Consider the following 23,915-nt stretch of genomic DNA (forward strand, 5'->3'; position numbering starts at 1 on the left):
AAATTAAAAAAAAAAAACAAATAAAGATGATGTGGGACATAACTAGGGAAAGAGAGGTGGTTGTTCCAGGTCAAATGCAAAGGCCTGGGAACATGAGGGTTATGGCATGTTCATGGTGCCTGAACCCAGAAAGTGAGAGGTGAGGGGAGAGGTGGTTATGAGATGAGCCTGGGGAGGTAGGGCCAGACCAGGTGGGGCCATTCAGGCCATGGAAGGGCTACTGTCTTCATTCTAAAAGCAATGGGAAGTAATGTGTTTTGTCATTTTTTTTTTCCAGTTTAAAAAGCAGAAACTCCTCCTAGAACTAGACCAGTATGCCCCAGATGTGGCCGAACTCATCCGAACCCCTATGGAAATGCGTTACATCCCTCTGAAAGTGGCCCTGTTGTAAGTATTCTTTGACAAAACAGGGCTCAGTGCCAACAAATGCAAGGAAAAATCTGATGAGACTTTCTCATGTTGTTTGTTGTATTTTTGGAAATTTGCAGTCTTAGTCATCAAGTATTTGCTGTGGTTCTGTTGCACAACTGGGGTGCTGGCCAACAAAAGAGACAGAGCCATTCTGTCTCTGTTGGGACAAAGCCTCACACAGGGACATGCACAATCAACCCCTCACAAATGCCTTTTCACTGTATGCTGATCTAGGCTCCAGCCTACTTGTAACCAGTGTTTCTTTTAAAAAAAAATAAAAATAAAATAAAATAAAATAAAAATAAAAATAAATAAATAAATAAATAAATAAATAAATAAATAAATAAATAAATAAAAGAGTTCTTTAATTGTATACATGGACTGAATAAAATTCTGATCTTTATGTGGCCATTATATTGAGCAGCTCCTATATTTCATGTACAATTGGTTCTCCATTTGTAGTGTAGAAAAACATAGCCAAACAGAGCTATCCCAGCTGGGTGACCAGTATGGGAGAGTGAAACTTATTGAAGCTCTGTAAAAGAATTCTTTGGGAGTGCTCAGTGCTTCCAGTAAATTTAGTTCTTTCAGGTTATTACCATTTGTATTCTGGAGATAGGCAAATATGAATAATTATTCAGTAAGCTAATAGTCACTGAATATTAATACTATGCTTGCTTCTAGAGATATACCGTAAACAAGACAGACAAGTTTCCTTATGAAAAAACCTGACTTTAGACCTTCAGAATTAAAAGGGGCCTTGTGAGGACAGTTTATTCAACCCTCTGCTTTGTGTTGAATCTCCTATTCAGTATTCCAAATAGGTGGCTGTGCAGCTGCTTCTTGAACATCACCTGCTATTTAGAAATGGCTTTTTTCCCCCTCTCCCAACCAAACAACTTTCATACCTATGTATTTCAGAAATATTGGCAAGAACTATCTAAGAGAACTAGAGGTTTAGTAACTTTATGAATCCTTTATGGACTCATATATCTCCTGGGGATACTTTTATAATAGCAGCCATTTCTTTAAAGGTTGTGTAACAAGCCTATCTGTAATTGTTGAAAAGAAAACAGTTTCTGGGCTTTTGGCTTTAGAACTGCTAATCTTACAGCACTGGGAGGTATTGGATTTAAGGTCTTTATTGGTGAATAAGAATTATAATCTCCCCGTGAGACATTGGTATGTTTCTTCCTATCTAATAATCAGAATTATGTCTCCCTTTCACTCTGCCAGGAAACTCAGAGCCAGATTTGAAGCTGATTATTCAGTGCTGTAGAAGACACATCTGGTCTTTTTTACCCTGGCCCTTATTTTATTTTTTTTTTCTATTGACATTTTTTCTTGGTCTCGGTTTTTTATTTCTGTTTCTACTTTGTTTTTATTATCTGTCTTCATTTGAGCTGCCTCAAATCTTTTGTGGAAACAGGATAGAAATAAATAAAATAATCCATTATAACTATATAACATTTCCCTAATCAGCATTTTAAATTCATTTCTAAATCCATTCCTTTCCACCTCAGGAAAAGACTGGATTTTTCAGCATAATTCCTTCTCAGCGGAAGTTCAAGATGTCCTGTGAAGTTCTGTGGCAACCAGCTTATTGAATTCAGCAGATACTTACCCTGTCCTTGGGGTCTGGCTTGGTGGATACAGCTTGATTACCAAGAGGACTAACCCCAACCTGCTTTGACCTCTTGGAGAAAGGGTTGGGTGGGTAGCCTGCATCAGAGCTTAGGATCCTGATTGAGGAAAAATTACTTTCCTGGTTTTTAAAGACCAGTAACCATTCCTAAAATACAAGACTCTTTGGGAATCAGTAAAATTTTACCATTTATGAGCTCTTCTTTTTTCTTTTTTTTTTAATTTTTTTTTTTATTTATGATAGTAACACACACACACACACACACAGAGAGAGAGAGAGAGAGAGAGAGAGAGAGAGAGAGAGGCAGAGAGAGAAGCAGGCTCCATGCACTGGGAGCCCGACGTGGGATTCGATCCCGGGTCTCCAGGATCGCGCCCTGGGCCAAAGGCAGGCGCCAAACTGCTGCGCCACCCAGGGATCCCCTTATGAGCTTTTAAGTAATAGAAAAAAACATAGGCTTTAGAGCCAGAAAGTCCTGATTTTTTTAATGTATTTATTAGCTTGTGAAACCTTGGGCAAGTTCCTTAACCACCAAGTCTCAGTTTTTCCATTAGAGGAATGGTGCTGCTAGTTTACTGGATCTCTGTGATGATATACCACAGAGTACAGAATAGGCAGTGAATATTCAGCGTCTTGTACTCATTGGTCCCAACTCCATTTCATTCTTTTAAGAGAACTCATTTCTAAAAAGTTGCCTTCCCTCGAGTATGGTTTTAGTAAATTTCTTGAATTGCCTGCTGGTGGTGGCCAGGACTCCCTGGTCCTTTGATTTGGATTACTAATGCCAACATTTATGTTTTTCCCAGCTATCTCTTAAATCCCTACACGGTCTTGTCTTGTGTTGCCAAGTCCACCTGCGCCATCAACAACACTCTCATTGCTTTCTTCATTTTGACCACAATAAAAGGTAAGGTCCCAAAGGAAAGTGCAAAGGTCAGTCCCTGATTTGTGCAAGGTTTTATAATACTTCTTCTGTGGATTTTTTTTAAAAAAAACAATCTGACATTTAAGAATTTTTTTAATTATGCAAGTAATACAAGATTATTATAGAAAATCTAGATAAGCTAAGAGAAAAAATTAAAAGATTCTGAAATTCTACTACTCAGAGTTATTGTTAACACAGTTGTAAAGAAACAATGGGGTGCCTATCTGGCTTGGTTGGAAGAATATACAACTCTTGATCTTGGGGTCGTGAGTTCAAGCCCCACATTGGGTGTAGAGATTATTTTAAATAAATAAGTAAATAATTAACTAAGTTTAAAAAATAAACAAAAAACTGGGAAAAGGCTTATAATGAGAATAACAGTCTCTGCCTCTCTTCCCATCCCTAGTTCAACTTCGAAAGAACTCCTTTCTGGCTTTGCTGGTATTTGCTTCCATATTTTTTTTTAAAGATTTTATTTATTTATTTGAGAGAGAAAGATAGAGCACAAGCAGTGGGGAGGGGAAGAGGGAGGAGAAGCAGGCTCCCGCTGAGCAGGGAGCCCCATGAGAGGCTTGATCATAGGATCATGATCTGAGCTGAAGACAGACACTTAACTGACTAAGCCATTCAGCCGCCCATATTTCTGAGTGAGATCTCATATTGCTATTTCATGAATTATAAATTTTAGATATTATCTATTGCATTCCCCTTATGGGAGATAAAGATTCAGCTCTTTTGTATCATCACTTCCCCTTTGCCTTATTTTCTTAGAGAAGTTATATCACAGTTTTGATTAAATCAGTAGTCAGTACCTGTATATTATGACTGTATTATTTACTGCTGGGCAAAGTAGTAACATGATTACTTTTTCTTTATTTTTTTTGTTTGTTTTTACTTACTCCTTTTGTAACAATCCTTATTTTTCCCCTAGTTCTGATAGACCTATCAAGTGCCAAATAGTTTTTTAAAAAATGTTTAAATACATCAATAGTCTACTAGTTCCATTATTTTTCTGAAGACCTCTCACACATCCTCCATCCTGTCCCAGTCTGTCCTCACTGTTTTCTGCGTCTGCTGCAAAGCTATCATACTGGGACTTTCCTTTATAATTATTCCGTGTTATTATCCTTCTTTCCTGTATTCCTTCTCTCCTTCATTTATTTTTCCCCCTCTGTTTTGCTAAAGTATATCCTCTAGTAGTTTCCTAAGAAAGGGTGTATGAAGGGCACCTGAGTGGCTTCATCAGTGGAGTGTGTGACTTTTGATCTTGGGGTTGTAAGTTTGAGCCCCATATTAGGTATAGAGATTACTTAAAAATAAAAATCATTCAAAAAGGGTGTATGAGATATATATTTTGAGTCATTTTCGTCTGAAAATGTCTTTATTTTAGTTTGGCAGCAAATTAATAGTTGGGGCAAGTATAGAATTTTAGACTGGAAAAACTTTTCCTTCAGAATTTTGAAGACATTACTTCACTGTCTTCTAGCATCCTGGTTGCTATTAAGCAGCTTGATGCCATTAAATGTAATCTAATATTTTCTAAAAGATTTGGGATCTTCTTTTTATCCTCAGTGTTTTGAAATTTTATGATGCCATGTCTTTTATTTTTTTATGATTTTATTTATTTCTTCATGAGAGATACAGAGAGAGAGGTAGAAACGTGAGCAGCGGGAGAAGTAGGCTCCCTGTGGGGAGCCTGATGCAGGACTCCATCCCAGGACCCTGGAATCACGACCTGACAAAGGTAGACACTCAACCACTGAGCCACCCAGGTGCCCCTATGATGCCATGTCTTAACATGAGGCTTTTTCCATTTATTATGCTAGAGACTTGGTAGGCCCTTTCAGTTTAGACACCAGTGTCCTTTAGTTCTTGAAGGTATTCTTCTACTATTTTTCAAATTCTCTCCTGTTTTCTCTGTCCTCTTGTTTAAGGACATCTATTGGATATTGGCCTTTCTTGACTGGTCTAATCTGCATATTTTATTTTCGTGGGATTTTTCCGTCTTTTTCACTGACTTCCTCTTACTTTTGCTGGGACACGTCTATGTTTTTATCTTTCAACTCTTCTACTGAATTTAAAAATTTAAAAATATTTATATATCTATATTTTAAGTGTTTTTATTTTTTTATATTTGTTTTTAAATTAAATTCTACACCCAGTGTGGGATTCGAACTCACAACCCTGAGATCAAGAGTTGCATGCACTACTGACTGAGCCAGCCAGGTGCCCCTAATTTTCTAATCATATTTTAAAGTTCTTTTTTCATCTCCAGTTGTTTCTTTGAAGTGTCCTGTTATTATTTTTAATTAAAAGATTGTATTTATTTATTCATAAGAGACACACAGAAAGAGAGGCAGAGACACAAGCAGAGGAAGAGGCAGGCTCCTCATGGGGAGCCTGATGTGGGATTCAATCCTGGGACTGAAGGCAGATACTCAACCGCTGAGCCACCCAGGCGTCTCATGTCCTGTTATTATTTTACCACCACAGTATCCTCTCTTATCTTTCTGAATTTTTGTTGTTGTTTTTAGTTTCCATTAGTTCTATACATAGTCCCTTTGTCTTCCTGGACCCCCCTCCCCCAACCTTTTTCTTTTCCTGTTTGATTTGGGCTCTATCTTTCACATGGGAGGATTTTCTCTTATTTATGATGATCCCTGGCTGGCTGGCTGTTATTTAAAACTGGCACTAATGTGTTCATTTTAGACCCTGTGAATGGGCAGAATCAGTCTCACTGTAAGGATTTCAGGCTGTGCGCTGGCCTTTTTTTTCTTGTAGGTATCCCTAAATGTCATCATTTGTAGGTTTTCTTTTTCTCTGAAATGATTTTTTTCCAAAGAGGAATCCTCCAATGTCGTGCCTAAGAGTAACCAAGATGGAGTTTTGGTGGGATGGGGGGGTTCATGTGACCAACTGCTAGAGTTGAGAGAGCAGGAATGGGGGATGGATGTGGTAGATTGCAATAGAGAGTTTATGTAATCTCATTACTTTTCAGCCCACACTTTCCCTCAGCTCATTACTATGCATAGTATCCTCTAGACCTGTGCCTCTTTAGTGAGTGTTCTCTAGAACTCTAGTCTTGAGGGGTAGAGAAGGAGGAAAGATGGTGTATGTAGGGGTAGTCACCTGGCTGCACATAGAGGAGATGTGACCCGGGGTTCTTACTGGTGTGTATATAAACTTTCAGCTTGATTTCCATCTCTGTACTCCCACTTTCTGTAGTACCTGATGCCTTCAAGGTGCTGAGTTTCTTAGAAACTAGCACTGTAGGGGGTGAGTTGCCCCAAAATTTATTGCTGCTCCTCTCTGCAGGCCATTAAACTGTAATTTCTTCCATGTTGCTCAGTCACTTTTCCCTCTTCCATCTGCTTTATGTTTCCTCTATTGTATTAAACTTTATTTTGCTATAATCTCCTCTCCTTTGTTGTTTAAGACAAATTTTATTCCTTTATTGTCATTTTAGTGAGGTTTTTGGAGGGAGAGAGGATATGCATGTGATCAATTATCTATGGTTTTTAACTGGGAGTCTAGTAGCATTTGGGGTATATATTTTCCAGACTTTTTTCCTCATTTTTCTTTCAGACTTTTAAATATTGTTCTCAATCAACTATTGCCACAAAAATGTCATTTAACAAACTATGCCAAAATTCAGTAGCTTAAAACAACTATAAACTTTTACCTGATTCATGTATCTGTAAGTCAGCTAAGGATCAGCTGATCTCGGTTAGACTTGGCTAGGCAGTTTGTTGGTTTCATTTGGGCTCATTCATGCATCGGTAGCTGGCTATAACTGGCTAATCTAGCCTGGGCTCTTCTCTACATTTCTGTTATCCTCCTGGACCCAGGGACTAAATTAGACATGGTCTTCTCATAATGATAGCAAAGGCACAACTGTGAGCAAGCCCAATCGGGCATGCACTTTTAAGTTTCTTGTTGCATCACATGTGCTAACATCCCATGGATCAAAACAACACATGACTGAGCTCAGGGTGGAGACTTCATCCTGTTCACAATGGGAAGACACTGCAAAGTTATATGACAGAGTCTGGACATAAGGAGGGATGGAGAATTGGGGTCAATAATATAATCTACATATATATCAATAAACATCTAGCCATGTTTAATGGCTGCATCCTATTTCATTGTGTAGAAATGAAATGTGTAGAAATTCTTTAACCAACTTCTGTTAAATACTTAACTAATTTTTCAGTTATTTAAATAATACTACAATTAATTTTCTATTGTATAGTAATTTCCATACCCACATATAGTTATTTTCTTACAGTGAAATCCTGGAAATAGAATTATTGTATCACTGGATGTGTACCCTCGTTAGGATTTCTGAAATTTGTTGCTAAATTGCCTTCAAGAATTTTACCAATTTATACTCCCATAAGAAGTATACGAGAGTCTTTATTTTGCTACCTTGTTGCGAATAGTTTGCATACTCAGGAAATAAAGAATCAAAAGTTGTATGCAGAACCTTTTACAGGAGTTTACATTTTCTTTCTAGGGCAGCATGGGAATGACTTAGGTCTTCATAGACATTGGTTCTCTTGCAGTGGTTGTAGGTGGCCTTTCTGTAGGCCCTTTAATTTAACTTCTCATCCATGAGGAGATATTGCATAACCTGAATTTTCTTGTTCTGAGAATGGTGGTCATTTTGTTAGAAACAACTTTGAAATAGTGAAGACTCTTTACTTCTGTGAATACTGCCTGCCTCAGTCCCAGTTTCCAGAGAGTCAGGCTCAGATAGACCCATTTATCAAGGTGCCTGGCTTTCATTAAAATAATGACTCTAGGGCAGCCCCAGTGGTTCAGCGGTTTAGCGCTGCCTTCAGCCGGGGGTGTGATCCTGGAGGCCGGGGATCAAATCCCGTGTCAGGCTCCCTGCATGGAGCCTGCTTCTCCCTCTGACTGTGTCTCTGCCTCTCTCTCTCTCTCTCTCTCTCTCTCTCTCTCTCTCTCTGTGTCTGTCATGAATAAATAAAATAAAATAAAATAAATAAATATAATATAATAATAATAAATAAAATAAAATAATAAAATAAATAAAATAAAATAATAAAATAAAATAAATAATAAAATAAATAAAATAAAATAAAATATAAAATAAAATAAATAAAATATGACTGTATGCTGCAGCCTGGCAGAAAGGACTGAGCACCAGCCTTTGGAAATGCTGCCTTTATAATAGCCAAGTGCAGGGGCACCTGGGTGGCTTAGTCAGTTAAGAGTTCAACATTTGAGTTTGGATCAGGTCATGATCTCTGGGTCCTGGGATCGAGCCCCATCTTGGGCTCCCTGCTCATAGGTAAGCCTGCTTGAGGATTCTCTTTCTCTTTCTCCCTCTGCCTCCCCCCCCATGGTCGTGCGTTTTCTCTCTCTCTGTCTCAAATAAATAAATAAATCTTAAAAAAAAAAAATAGCTGAATGCAAGGACACCTGGCTGGCGCAGTCAGTAGAGCCTGCAACTCTTGATCTCAGGGTCATGAGTTTGAGCCCCACATTGGGTATAGAGATTACTAAAAAAAATAAATAAACTTAACTAATTCATTAATTAATTTTAAAAAATAGCCAAGTGGAAAGACAAAAGACATAAGCTCTGAAGGTATATGCATTAGGAGTCTCACACAAAAATGTGAAATTTGCCATTTTAAGAAAACATCTTTTGTATGTATCTTTTTTTTTTTTTAACATTTTATTTATTTATTCATAGAGACAGAAACACAGGCAGAGGGAGAAGCAGGCATCATACAGAGAGCCCGACATGGGACTCGATCTGGGGTCCCCAGGATCACTCCTGGGCTGCAGGCGGCGCTAAAACCGCTGCGCCACCGGGGCTGCCCTGTATGTATCTTTAAATCAACGGAAAGGTTTTGTTTTAGGGGAAAAACATGTAAAAAAGTTGTATGTATCTCTTTTGTGGCCACATTGTTTCTGGTTCCACAGAACAAAAATCTTTTTATTATATTGATCCAGATTTCTGTTGGATGAATACAGACATTTTTTAATGTTATATGCACAGTTTTGTTTTACTTTTTTTTTTCTAAGATTTTGTGTATTTATTAAAGAGAGAGAGAGAGGACAAACAAGGGGAGTGGCAGGCAGAGGGAGAGGGAGAGGCAGATTCCTCGCTGAGCAGGGAGCCTATCGCAGGGGTCAATCCAGGACCCTGGGATCATGACCGGAACCAAAGGCAGACGTTTAATTGACTGAACCAAGCAGGTGCTCCGATTTTGTTTTACTTTATCACTTACTTCATGTGAATTGTGTGACATTGATCACTTGTTTGTCAGTTTCTTTAAATCTAAATTTAGGTGTTTTTGTTTGTTTACTTTTAGGAGCAGTTCATGTAAGTAATTGAAATACTTGGTAAGAATAAAAGAAACACAAATGTATAAAATACAAAATGAAAGTCTTTCATCACCCTGTTCTACCTCCACTTCCATTCCTTGGTGTATTTGTTGTAGGGTCCCAGACATTCCCTTTTCTTGGACATTCAAGTTTTTTTCCATTGTTAGCAGCTGTAAACAGAGACCATCACAAATAATAGTCTATTAAAATCTGTTAAAATATTTGAAGAATTCTATTTTAATTGGGTCTCTGAACCACTCTAACTCTTTGGGTATATTAATAATCTCTACCAACAGAGTATACAATAAAGTTGGGTCACTTATAAAATCTGCAAGTCAGGGATGCCTGGGTAGCTCAGTGGTTGAGCATCTGCCTTTGGCTCAGGGCATGATCCCGAGGTCCTGGGATTGAGTCCCACATTGGACTCCCTGCAGGGAGTCTGCTTCTCCCTCTGCCTTTGTCTGTCTCTCTCCCTGTGTCTCTCATGAATAAAATCTTTAAAAAAATAAAATAAATTAATAAAATCTGCAAGTCATTTTTCTATATTTCACATTTGTACCACATAATTAAATTTTAACAAAATTTGTGGGCAGCCCGGGTGGCTCAGCAGTTTAGCACCACCTTCAGCCCAGAGTGTGATCCTGGAGACCTGGGGTCAGGTCCCACATTGGGCTCCCTGCATGGAGTCTCCTGCTCCCTCTGTCTGTGTCTCTGCCACTCTCTCTCTCTGTCTCTCATGAATAAATAAAATCTTTTAAAAAAATAAAATAATATTTGTAAAGGAATAATTCACTCTTAAAGAAGAAAACAGGTGGGGGTGCACTTAGGTGGCTCACTCAGTTAAGTATCTGCTTTCAGCTCAGGTCATGATCCCAGGGTCCTGGGATCCAGTGTGGGAAAGGGCTCCCTGCACAGTAGGGAATCTGCTTCTCCCTCTCTCTCTCTGCCCCTCCCCCCGCTCTGCTCACTCTCTCAAATAAATAAGTAAAATCTTTTTAAAAAATTAAAATATTGGGCTCCCTGTGAGGAGCCCACTTCTCCCTCTGCCTTTTCTCTGCCCCTCTCTCTGTGTCTCTCATGAATAAAATAAATTTTTAAAAAAATTTTTTAAAAAGGGATGCCTGGGTGGCTCAGTGATTGAGTACTTGCCTTAACCTCAGGTCATGATCTCAGGTCTGGGGATTGAGTCCCATATCAGGCTCTCTACAAGGAGCCCACTTCTCCCTCTGCCTATGTCTCTGCCCCTCTCTCTGTCTCTCATGAATAAATAAATTTAAAAAAAATTTTTTTAATTAAAAAGAAGAAAACAGTTTGGAGACTTCACAAAGAAGGAATATAAATGACTAAAAAAATATGGAAAAATATTCAACTCCATAGATAATTAATAAAAATAACAGGAATGGCTTGTTTTCCCTTTCAAATTGGCAAAGATTTTAGAAGATAATTCTCAGTGCTGACAAAGTTGCTGTCAAATAGGCATTCTCCCACATAGTGAGTTGATTTAGAAATTAGTGAAGGCCTCTTGGGAAGCAGTTTGGCAGTAGTCTTAAAATGTTTGTACTTTTGATTTATTCTACTTTGGAGAACCGATCCAAAAGCAGTGCAGAAATACAGACAAAGCTTTATAATACAAAGGCATTAACTGCAGGATTATTTATCACTAGAAAAAATGGGTAGTACTTCAAAACAGAGAGAGGCCCTCCTGACCCTCGCCCCTACTTGCATATGCCTACGCTTGAATGCCTTGAATGCCCGTGCACATGCACATGTGCTCCGTCTATCTCTCTCTCTCTTTCTCTCTCTGGAAAAAAATAAAATCTCGAAATAGAGGAATGGGTATATAAGCCATGATTTGCCCACGTGCTTAAAAGTAATTGTAGGGGTGCTTGGGTAGCTCAGTCCATTAAATGGCTGGCTCTCAATTTTGGCTCAGGTCTCTGTCTCAGGGTCCTGGGAGCAAGCTCTGAGCTCAGCGGGAATCTGCTTAAGGATTCACTACCCCCTCTCCCTTTGTCCTTCCTTCACTCACACTCTTTCTCTTTCAAATAAATCTTTTTTATTTTTTTAAGATTTTGTTTATTTATTCATGAGAGACACACACAGAGAGAGAGAGAGAGGCAGACACAAGCAGAGAGAGAAGCAGGCTCCATGCAAGGAGCCCGATGCAGGACTCGATCCTGGGATTCCAGGATCACACCCGAGCCAAAGGCAGGTGCTCAACTGCTGAGCCACCCAGGCGTCCCATAAATAAATCTTAAAAAAAAAAAAATTGCAAATTATGTGAGAATACATATTTTTAAGGCAGAGTACAAGATTGTATATTTTAATAAAATATAATCTCAAAAAAAATAAAATATAATCTCAGCTATGTTAAAACAACAAAAAATAGAAAATAGATTCCAAAAGCATAATACTTGTGTTTTTAGAGTAAGCTCATGTTTCTGTTTCTTTTTATATCTATTTTTTCCCAAATTTTCTCAGTGAATACATAATTAAAAACAAATTTACTTGATTGATAAGAAGATAGGGACAGTAAAAGTAAACTTGGCAACTCTCTCCTTAGACTTCCACGGAGCTAGTGTCCTGCAGAACAGGGTGGCCTCTTTGGCTCTGTCCCCTTCTCCTGTTTGCTCTCCCTTGGCCTCCTTTGTGGCAGTCCAGGGTTGCCTGGGACACATCAAGAGCTACAGGCCAGGACAAGGCCCAAGCCATTGTATTGTGATGTCCTTTTTGTGGAGTTGGGCAGCAAACAGGTCTAAGGGCAGGATTGATGTTATTTTAGTGGAGCAGTTCGTGTTTCACTTCAAAGTTGGAGCTTTTGGTCAAGGGGAAGTCTGCCTTTGAGTGGCTTATTAAAATATTCCATCCCTGTGAAATCTTCATTAGGCTGTAAAAAGGAAAACAAACATGTTAATAGATAGTCCTGCTTGTTCCTGTTGATGTTTGTCAAGGAGGTGTTCCAACCTAGGAATTCTTGAGGTTTGCCACCTAAGGACCCTTCCAACTCTCCTTGTCCCACCAAAAGAGATGTGTGTGACAGGACTTGCTTCTTAAGGAAGAAGAACGACTCTCAGGCAGTCAAGGGTGATTAAGAGCTCAGTCAGGCTACTCTAAAGTCAGACAGATCTGGTAGCTAATCCCAGCTCTTCCATTTCCTGAATGTATCACCTTAACCAAGTAATTTAACTGTTCTGGTCCTCGGGTTTCTTATCTGTAACATGGGGATTGAAACGGCTCCTAGTGCACAGAGAAAATACAAAGAACGAATGAGATGGTACATGTAACACACAGCATGGTGTGAGGGACGTACTAAGAACTCAGTAAATAGTGATGCTGGTTGTTACTTTTAATAATGTCCTCTTTTTTAAAAGATTCCTCAGGATTGGTAGAGGCTCAGTGAGCCTTCTAGGGAGGACTTGGAGGTAAAAATGAGTCTCTTCCTGGAGCTCAGCCCTGGAAGAACAATGGCAGACCAATGGTCCTTAGGCCTGAACCTATCACTGCCACATGGGGTTCCTCTAGAGTAAAGCTCTACTCATGAAGAAAGTCATAGAGGACCCTAGGATAAAGCAGCCTGCGGTTTTATCAGATCAACCTAGCTTCAAAACCTGCTAGTTTCTAGTTACCAGCTCTGTAGCCTTGGGCAAATCACAAAGCCTCAGGAGCTTCAGTATGATCACAGAGATAATGTCTGCTATATAGATTAGTAGAAGAATAAATAAGAAATATAAAATACTTAGCATGCTTCCTTAACAGAACCCATTCAACAAATAGTTGCTCAGTTTATTGTGATTTTTATGGATTGGGATTAGGAAGGTAGTGTAGTAATGTAGTTAAAGAGTGTGGGGTTTGGGGCAGCTCTGGTGGTTTAGTGGTTTAGCACCACCTTCAGCCCAGGGCGTGATCCTGGAGACCCGGGATCGAGTCCCATGTCGGGCTCCCTGCATGGAGCCTGCTTCTCCCTCTGCCTGTGTCTCTGCCTCTCTCTCTCTGTGTGTGTGTGTCTCATGAATAAATAAATAAAATTAAAAAAAAAAAAGAGTGTGGGGTTTGGAATGAAACACTCTGGTTTCAAATCCTATTATTATTAACTAGTTTTGTAACCCTGAACAAACAACCTTTCTGTCCTCCAGTTTTCTTTTCTGTAAAATGGGAATCGTAATTATGCCTACCCACTTCATGGAGTTATTGGAAGGACTTAATACATGTAAAGTGCTTACAGCTGTGGCTGGAACAGAGTATGTGCTCAATAAATTATTATCATCTCTGATGTGGATGGACTACTCCAAGAGAGCCTTCCCTGTTAAAAGAGCACTTGGTGGGGATCCCTGGGTGGCGCAGTGGTTTGGCGCCGGTCTTTGGCCCAGGGCGCGATCCTGGAGACCCGGGATCGAATCCCACGTCGGGCTCCCGGTGCATGGGGCCTGCTTCTCCCTCTGCCTGTGTCTCTGCCTCTCTCTCTCTCTCTCTCTCTCTCTCTGTGACTGTCATAAATAAATAAAAAAAAAAGAGCACTTGGTGAAGAAGAATAGTGGCCCAGCCCCCAGCATCAACTCCTCCTTCCCATCAATCTTGCATGTTATTCAGCTTCCTCTTCTGAGTATCCTGTGGAACTCAGCCCTTTTCACTATGTTCCAGTCTGTCCCACCGCCTGTCCTGGTACAGGTTGCTCTATGTGACCCCTCTCTGCTCATTCCACTCACAGTCAATATCTTGAACCATCCCCTAGAGCCCTACCTCATCTACAGTCCTGCTCTGTTTTATAGTTCTGCCACCTGCCCAGGCCCAGATTGCTTCAAAGTGTGGTTCCCAGAGGCATTGTTACCCCAGGCCTTGCCAAGGTTTGTTTCGGCCCCCACCTGGACACAAAACTCTCTCTTCCTAGAGAGTTGGAAAACATATTTGAAGCTAGATGGGTAGATATTGAAATTTCCTGATATTATACCCAGGGCACATACACATGTGACTTTAATATTCCCATCATAAGGCCAAAGACTATGGTCTTGGACAGAAAACCTGGTACCTGAGTATCTGGGCCATACTAGCAGATAAATAGTAGATTATCTTATTTTGGTAAAATGCACAGTCCTCTTGGCATAGTTCATCCCAGTCAGATGAGCAGGATGCCCTAGCTCTTGTCCAGTTGAGGCTGCCATTTCAGAGATTATTTGAGATGTCACGTTTAGGCCTGTTGGTCAATGCTTTGGGATGACTGTGCAAGCTATGTCCTCTATCATCTGACCCCCATCTACCTGCTTGATGAGACTTTGTATATTATACCTTTTTATTGGAGTATGTATAACATATCTACAGAAAGCACACAGATTGTTAGCGTACAATTCCATGAATTTTCACTAAATGATGAGAAATCAGTACTCAGACTGAGAAACAGAATGTTACCAACATCCACAAGAGCCTCTTTTGTGCCCTCTTCCAGTCATTGCTTCCAACTCTTGCCCTGTTTTTATCCGTCAAGCTAATTATAACCCCCTTTACCTGCAGTGCATGGGACTGTCCCTTGCCCTCCTGTATGTGTACTCTCTGTTCCCTTAGACTGTCAGGCCTCGCCTAATCATTGTTCAAAACTTAGGTATCAGCTTCCCCTGATGGGCTAGCTTTGTACTCTCCTCCCTCCGTATTTTGCCACTGGTTCCTGGGAGCTTCCTGAGGAGGGAAGCTGTCTCAGTTACCAGTCTTCTTGGCACCTGGCACAGGCTTAGCATAGAGCAGGCACTCCAGAAATGTTTGCATATCGTATAGTTTACCTAAAATATTTGAAGTCACTTTTTACTTTTCTCTCTCTTTTTTTCTTTAAGTAGGCTCCACGCCCAGGGTGGGGCTTGAATTCACCATCCCAAGATTGAGGGGTTGTATGCTGTACCAGCTGAGCCAGCTGGATGCCCCACCTTTTACCTTTCTTTCATGACCTTGCCCCAAGCACCTATCTATCATCATCCCTCTACCTTCCTAACCCATTCATCTTGCTCCTTCTAGCTTTTTTCAAAACGTATCAGCCCTAAGTCCTTGTGTGTCTCCATACTCCCCCTCTCTTGTGCTCAGTGGTGCATGTGCCCTATCCACTCCATACCTGGCCTGGCATCCCACACACCAGTGTCCTGACTGTTGTTGTACTATGTTTCTGCCACTAGACTACAGACCTCTGCCATCCAGTAGTTTACTCCACAGAGCATTCTCTGTGCCCAGCCCCCTGCCACAAGCCCTCAACTTCTATTCAGCAGCTTCACTGTATTCAAGAATCCATTTCTTTTATGCTTTGCCTGCATTTTATTACTTGTGTTTTACACTTCCTAAGATTTCCTTCCTCAAGAACTTGGTTTCAACTAGACTTATCGTGGTACTCATTAAGCAATATACACAAATATCAAATCATTATACTATACACCTGAAACTAATACAATGTTGTATGTCAGTTATATTTCAAGAAAACGGAAACATTGGTTTTCTTTAATGTGCTTGGATTTGTCTAAGGGATTCATATGTGTCACTGAATGACACTCATTTATTCATTCACTCACTCATTTAAGCTGGAGGCTCAAAGTGAAGAGAGATTTATTGCCCTTGAGAAACTCACGGACAAATGGGGAGAGAAAGCAACATTAACAAATTAATTAAAGGACAATATCAGTATTGAATGAGGTATTGAATGAATGAAGAGAATGGGCACTACAATCATCTGATTGACTCCATTACTTAAAATGATGTATTACTTAACCTTTTGTTTCTGTACCTTAATTTCTTTACCTATAAAATGGGTAAATAAATAAATAAATAAATAAATAAAATGGGTAGAATAAAAATGGGTAGAAAAATAGAGCTTTCGGGATGCCTGGGTGGCTCAGTGGTTGAGCATCTGCCTTTGGCTCAGGGCATGATCCTATAGTCCTGGGATCAAGTCCCACATCAGGCTTCCTGCATGGAGCCTGCTTCTCCCTCTGCCTGTGTCTCCTCCTCTGTGTGTGTGTGTCTCTCATGAATAATTAAATAAAATCTTTAATTAAAAAATTAAAAAAAAAGAAAAATAGAGCTTTCACAAGGTGCTTATGATGTATACTGAGGGCTTTTTCTTTTCTCTTTCTTTTCTTTTCTTTTCTTTTCTTTTCTTTTCTTTTCTTTTCTTTTCTTTCTTTTTTCTTTCTTTTTTAATGAGTCCAGCACAGTTCTGGATACAGAGGATAGGCACCTGGCACCTAGTAAGTGACCACCATTAGCTTTAATCACTATTGTTATCCTGTCTGCTTAGGCTTCATAGAGAAAGTGACATTTCAATTGGCCAGTGAAGGGATGCCTGGGTGGCTCAGTGGTTGAGCACCTCCGTTTGGCCCAGGGCGTGATCCTAGAGTCCTGAGATCGAGTCCCACATTGGGCTCCCTGCATGGAGCCTGCTTCTCTCTCTGCCTGTGTCTCTGCCTCTCTCTCTCTGTCTCTCAGTAATAAATAAATAAAATCTTTTTTTAAAAAAATCAATTGGTCAGTGGAGAATGGGCAGGGAAAGATAGCTTGGGCAGAAGTAATGGGCTGAGAACAGACACAGGAATGAAAGCACATGGTGTTTTCAGAACCTAGGGAATGGTCCAGAGTAGCTGGGGGACAGAGTATGTGTAGGAGAACACTGACAAGTGAAGCTGGATAAATAAGACCCATTAGCAAAGGGCCCTGTTTGCTGCTGGAGTTTGGACTAAACCTGCTGAATGAAATAGAACCATCAGAAGCATTTAAAGAGGGGCTTATCATAGTGTAATTGTTTTAGAAGGATCCTTCTGGTACTTCTCTAGAGAACTAGATGGGAGGAGACTAGAGAGACCATTGAGGAGGAGAAGCAACTGATGAGAGCAGGAACTGCAGTGGTGGATGTTCCATAGGTCCATCAACAGGCTGTGATGACTGCTAGAGGAAGTGTGGAGTGGGAGAGGTGAAGGATCACTACAGTAGCCTGGGAGATGTTGACGCCACTTACTGGTAGAGAACAGCAGAAGGAACAGATTTTTCCTTCCAAATGATTTCATCTGAGGAAGGAAGATTGCTTTTTTCCTGATATTGGGAGGAGGTGTTCTGAAACTCACAAGTCCGTTCTATGACCCTATGGGCCGTTTCTTCCCTCTTGGGCCTTATAGATAGCTGCTCCAGACAAGTAATTACTGATCTCAGGCAATTAAGGCAGGAGGTGGCTGTGTTTATTTCACTCCCTGGTGTCTCCCGGGAAAGAGAGGGGTGAAAGTCATGTATTTGTTTTGACCACATTAGTAAGAATGGATGGAGTTGGAACATTAGCCTCCTTTCCCTGCTAAAGGGCCTCTTCTTTCTCCAACCCCAGTCTCTGCAGAAAGTCATGCTAAATTTAAAAGTTCTTTACAGTTTTTTCCCTCCCTTAACTGGTTTCCCACAAAATGTCATTCAGATTTTTGGCTAAGTCAGGAAACCTTGAACCCACCCTAGATGCTAGACTCCAAAACAGTTCTTTTCCCACCACTGCCATCTCCCTGTCTCAGAATTGACCTGGTTTTGGTTCTAGGTGTCTACGGCTCAACGGGTATGTGGAGGCCTCTGCTGGTGGCACAACTTGGCTGGCCATGATTCTGTCCCTGCTCAGTCATGTTTACAAGTATCCTGGATATAGGACATCATGCCTGGCAGTAATGAGCATGATGAAACAGCTCACCCCATAGAATTCTGTCCCAGTTTTTCCTCCTTTTCCTGCCTTCCTTCTTCTTTCCTTCAACCAGGAATTGTTCCTAGCTAATAAGTTTCCTTAATTTGAGGGATGGAGCCCTCAAAATTCTCTTCTCTCCACTCACTCTCCTATAAAGTAGTCATATCATAACTCTCCTCTTCCAAGGTAGGTCTTCGGTGTTTCAAGTATAGAGACTGCTTTGGTGGGCAAAAAAGTCCTATGGATCATCTTCTTCTGTTTATTTCTGGAGCTGAGTTGGGAGAGGGTAAAACCCCTCAGACTTAGTGGAGTAACTAGTTCCTCCCTTAGTGAAATACCATTGAGAGGATATCTGTTATTTCCAGTAAACAGTTGTGTCAGGTTTGATCCGTTTGTAGTGAAATGAAATAGGGTGGGCAAAAGTTGGTTGAGGCAGGCTTTTTTAATTTTTATTTATGATAGAGAGAGAGAGAGAGAGAGGCAGAGACACTGGCAGAGGGAGAAGCATGCACCGGGAGCCCGATGTGGGATTCGATTCCTGGTCTCCAGGATCGCACCCTGGGCCAAAGGCAGGCGCCAAACCGCTGCGCCACCCAGGGATCCCCAGGCTTTTTTTTTTTTTTAAGATATTATTTATTTACTCCTGAGAGACAGAGAGAGAGAAAGAGAGAGAGAGGCAAAGCTAAAGGCAGTGGGAGAAGCAGGCTCCGTGGGACTCGATCCCAGGTCTCCAGGATTGCGCCCTGGGCTGAAGGCGGTGCTAAACCGCTGAGCCACCCAGGCTGCCCCAAGGCAGGCTTTTAATGGACGCACTCTTGGTCGAGGTCGAGGTTCCATGCCCCCCCCCCCCCCCCCCCGCAAGGGAGTGAGACTGGTTAAGTCGCGGGCTGGGGAAGTCCAGCCAAAAGGGAATACATGCAAGCTTTTTAAGGGAGGAGGTGTAAGGGGTTGTGTCTGTATGGGGTGATAGGTATTAGGGCATATTACTGGTGGAATCGGTATGGGGCGATAACTGCTTAGGCCCTTATATAGGGTTTGGATAAGGTGCGGTTCAGGTTTCCCCGCATAGGTCTTGTCTCCCCATGATGACGTGTCTTTGGGCGGTCTGCTGGTGGTAGAAAAGTCCCAAGGCGAAGGTGACAAGCTGGAGGGTCCACCGCCATTTGGTTGGTACCTCCCAATCCCCCTTGATTCCGCAGGCCCAACAAGTTGACCCCACGCTAATGAGAGTGATCATGAGTTCTGTCATTTTATGAAACATTACAAGATACCAGCCTTGAACCATCAATTACACTCTCCTGATTTCTGGACCACTTTGAAACCTCTGTTGCAAATTTGGGTTCTCTAGCTTTAGTTTTAGGGTACTCTTATCTGAAAGAAAATAGCTATTTGTTTGTTTTAAGCATTTTATTTATGAGAGACACAGAACGGCAGAGACATAGGCAGAGGGAAAAGCAGACTCCCTTCAGGGAGCCCTCTGCGGGACTCAATCCGAGGACCCCAGGATCATGACCAGAGCCCCAGGCAGACGCTCAACCACTGAGCCACCCGGGTGCCCCAGCTATTTGGTATTTTTAAAAAGAAATCAGTTTTGGGGCACCCGGTGGCTCAGTCAGTTGAGTGTCTGACTCTTGGTTTCTGCTCAGGTGTGGTCTCAGAATCATGAGATGGAGCCCTGCTTCACCCAGGCTCCAGGCTCAGTGCTGAGTGGGAAGTCTGCTTGAGATTTTCTCTCTCCTCCCTCTGCCCATCCTCCCTTCCCCTCTCCCTAGCTCACGAGCACATATGCACCTACTCTCTCTCATTCTCTCTAAATAAATAAACTTTTAAAAAAGAAGAAATCAGTTTTTTTATGACAAAAACAAAGCACGATCATTACAGAAAGTTTGGAAAATACAGAGAAGCCAGAAAAAAACAAAAACAAAAAATCCATAACCCAACCACCAAGAGAAAAATCACTGTGAACTTTGGGCCTAGTCTTGTAGTCTTTTTTAAAAATTTACTTATACATTCTTTTTAAAGAGATCATAGTGTGTATATATATATATACATCTTTTTTTATAACTTTCAGTTAATAGGATGTTATAAATATCTTTCAATGTCATTGCAAATTTATTATTAACATTTTTAATAATTCTGTAGTGGTCCATTTTATGTAGGGAATAGGGGCATTATTAATAAAAGTTAATATATTTTAATAATAAATACATGACCTGAAGATAGTACATAAGGAAAAGATATTATAAAATAGGGATGGGTTTCCTACCTCTGAATTGCTTAAGCAATAATTATGGGTTTCATTGATAAGTTAAATAGGACACAGATGTTAATAGACTTGATCCCTTTGTTCATCTTTAGATCAAAGTTTTGTGAAATCTTTCTTGCTCTGAAAATTTAAAGGAAGCATAATTGAAGTGTCTCAGGTTGCTTAAGGTAAATGGTTTTGACTTCCTAGGTTTCCTTTCATGGGAAATCAAGCCAAGAAGCTCTCATTCTGTATGAGTTTTGCATAGTACCTGTACACCAGGAGACATTTGGCAAAAGCTTATTTGACCAGTTATGGAAAGTTTCTTGTTTTGGGATTTGCTCAGTCTAATCCTGATTAATAAGACTGGATTATTGCATATATTTATTTCTTTTTACAGGTAGTGCCTTCCTCAGTGCTATTTTTCTAGCCTTAGCAACATACCAGTCTCTGTACCCACTCACCTTGTTTGTTCCAGGACTCCTCTATCTCCTTCAGGTAAGCACTTGCTGGTCAGAAGCCAGCACTCCAGTGACATTTAATACATGGCCTGGTCACTGCCTGGGGAAAGGAAGGCATGGCTCAATAAAAGCAATGGGAGGGCTCCTTATCTCATATTTACTTGCTTCTACTCAAAAACACAAACAAAGACACTTGACTAACTTCAAACAAAATGGACCTAGTGAACATTAAGTTCCAATTATGCATATCATTACAAATGTATAAGTGTATTTCATTTTGCATGTTTGTGGTTGGAACCTACCAACTATCTTGCATTCTCCTTCTGTCATCTACTATTACATAGACCCCTCTCCGAGCTCATTTTTAAAAAACTTCTATAGGGCAGCCCGGGTGGCTCAGCAGTTCAGCGCTGTCTTCCGCCTGGGCCTGGTCCTGGAGACCTGGGATCGAGTCCCACGTCGGGTTCCTTGCATGGAGCCTGCTTCTCCCTCCGCCTGTGTCTCTGCCGTTCTCTCTCTCTTTTTCTCATGAATAAATAAAACCTTAAAAAATAAATAAAATAAATAAAAATTAAAAACTTCTATATAACAATACTCAAAAAAAAAAAAGTTCAATACTCATAAGGTTCTTGTAGGGATTAAATGTAGTGGGTGTCCCTAATGCAATGCTGGGACAATGGTGGGTGATCAATAAGTATTACTTAAAGAATACAGATTGCTGACATTTACTGAGAACCTACTATGTCCAGGACTATACTGAACACTCTACAGGCATCATTTCATTTTCAACCTCATAAGAACGTTATGGGATAGGTCATTTTATTAGCCATGTTTTAGTCTAATATTAGCCATATTAGACACGTGAATTGCAACTGGAATGTTGGGTAGTGTAGTCACTTGGCTAAGGTGAGACAGCTGGCAGGTGACAGTGCCAAGACATGAACTCAGGCAGCTTGATGCAAGAGCCTGCCCTCTAACATGTCTCTCTTTTCCACCTCAGTAAGAATACACACATCTCCTCAAGAGCAGGTAACTACTTGCAGGTCTTTCGTGGTCCAAATCGATTCTTAGAAAACAAGCATTTCTTGAAAGTATGCAGGGGACAGTGCCACAATTTAAACCAAGAAATGTCTGATTTCAGAGCCTTTTTCTTAATTATAAACACTCTTGCTAAAACTGAGTGTATACCTCCACTTATTGAAATACTTATTGAAATAGTCTGCATAGTTGTCATTTTAAGTGACTTCATAATATGTCTTCATATTTATGTACATAGTGATACATGATTATCTTGGTCTTTGCCCTTTTGGGGGAATTTGAGATGTGCTCTAGTTGTCACTGGTATAAATAGTACAGTAATATGATTTTCTTTAAGTTATTTCCTTAAGGCATATTCCTCTAGCTGAATCATTGGACCGAAAGGTGTGAGAAGTTTCAAGGTCCTTATTATGTAATACTGGAGTGTTCACCAGAAAGCTTCAGCCAACTTGTAGTGCCACCACCAGTGTCTAGGATGCAGTGAACCAGGGGTGCCCAACTGGCTTCGCTAGTAGAGCATGTGACTCTTGATCTTGGGATTGTAAGTTCAAGCCCCATATTGGGTGTAAATATTACTTAAAAATAAGATCTTAAAAATAAAGTGCTGTGAACCATTTCCTCTCAGGCTGCCAGCACTGGCTTCTCAAATTTGACTTATGATTGCTAGTCTGATACATCATTGCACTGTGAAATTTTCTTTGATTCTCTTTCCGGATTCTTGCTGAATCCAAGAATTTTTCCACATAACAATATGCTGTTTACATTTCCTTTATTACTTCATATTTATAATTCATTTTTTTAAAGATTTTATTTATTTATTCATGAGAGACACAGAGAGAGAAGCAGACACAGACAGAAGGAGAAGCAGCCTCCCCGCAGGTTGCCAAATGCAGGACTTGATCCCAGGACCCCAGGATCACGACCTGAGCCGAAGGCAGACGCTCAACCACTGAGCCACCCAGGCGTTGCTACAGTTCATTCTTTTTTAAAAAATATTATTTATTTATTTATTTATTTATTTATTTATTTATTTATTTATTTATTTATTTATGAGAGAGAGAAAGAGCATGAATAGGGTGAGGGGCAGAGGGAGAAGCACACTACTTACTGAGCAGGGAGTCTGATGTGGGGTTCAATCCTGGGACCCCAGGATCACAACCTGAGCTGAAGGCAGATGCTTAACCGACTGAGCCACTCAGGCGCCCCTTACAGTTCATTCTTTAGAAAGCCTGATCACAAAAAAAAAAAAAAAAAAAAACAAACAAACGAAGTCTGATCACTAAGAGGAACCAGAATTTTTGTGCAACTATGTCAAGTAAATACTATTATAAATATATTTATTTGTACATATGAACTGACAAAAAATTTTTAAATGGTTTGTTAAACCAATTTGTAAACACTGCCTTTTGTAAAATCACTTTTGTTTAAAACTCAAATTTATTTCTGACATCATTGGACAGTTCCACTGAGTCATGGAATCAAGCAGCTCAGCCAGTCACCTTATTCAGTCCCTTCTCCGTGCCTCAGAATGGGGATAATATTAGTTACTGCAAAGGGTTAACACATCAGTGTGCAATCAGGCAGGTTTCTAGTTCCCTCTTTCCTTTTGCTTGGGATTCCTAAATCTTGGACCTCCTTAGATGGCTTGAGGTTCTCATTTTCTTTGAAAGAAAGTAACAGAAACCAAGGGGGAAATACCTCATAAGTGTGCTTATGGATTTTTGCTTTAATGCAGCCTGACCTTCTGTCTTGTCTTTGAACTGTAAAGGTTAATCCTGTGATTTCTATACTTTCTGGAGCCTGGAGCAGCTCCAGATAATGTCCAGTAATATCATATGGTATTAGCTCTCATCAAAGGAGCCAAACCCAACCAGGTCTTTATTTCTTTTCCCTTTTCTTTTAAGATTGTTTATTTATTTACTTAAGAGAGAGTACACACTTGCTCACAAGCAGGCGGGGAGGGAAGGGCAGAAGGAGAGGGACAAAGAGGATACCATGCAAACTCCACACTGCGCAGAGTCCAGTGCAGAGCCCCATCTCATGATCCTGAGATCACGACCTGAGCCTAAATCAAGAACCTGATCCCCAACCAACTGAGCCACCCAGGTGCCCCCCAACCAGGTCTTTCTTAATAAGTAGGTCTTTCCCCAGCCTTCTTTGGA

The 23,915-nt window shown here is 40.5% G+C and overlaps 1 protein-coding gene across 1 annotated transcript in view; it reads left to right on the plus strand.

Annotated features, from left to right (window-relative positions):
* The window catches only part of PIGU (phosphatidylinositol glycan anchor biosynthesis class U), a 95,952-nt gene that overhangs the window by 35,553 nt on the left and 36,484 nt on the right, over nt 1–23,915 (plus strand). Inside the window, exons 5-7 of the mRNA XM_055305292.1 lie at nt 278–387; nt 2,863–2,963; nt 20,655–20,752. Coding sequence (XP_055161267.1) covers nt 278–387; nt 2,863–2,963; nt 20,655–20,752 — 309 coding nt within the window. The remainder of the gene's footprint in view (nt 1–277; nt 388–2,862; nt 2,964–20,654; nt 20,753–23,915) is intronic.

Source organism: Nyctereutes procyonoides, unplaced genomic scaffold (genome assembly GCF_905146905.1).
Source record: "Nyctereutes procyonoides isolate TBG_1078 unplaced genomic scaffold, NYPRO_anot_genome, whole genome shotgun sequence".
NCBI lineage: Eukaryota > Metazoa > Chordata > Mammalia > Carnivora > Canidae > Nyctereutes > Nyctereutes procyonoides.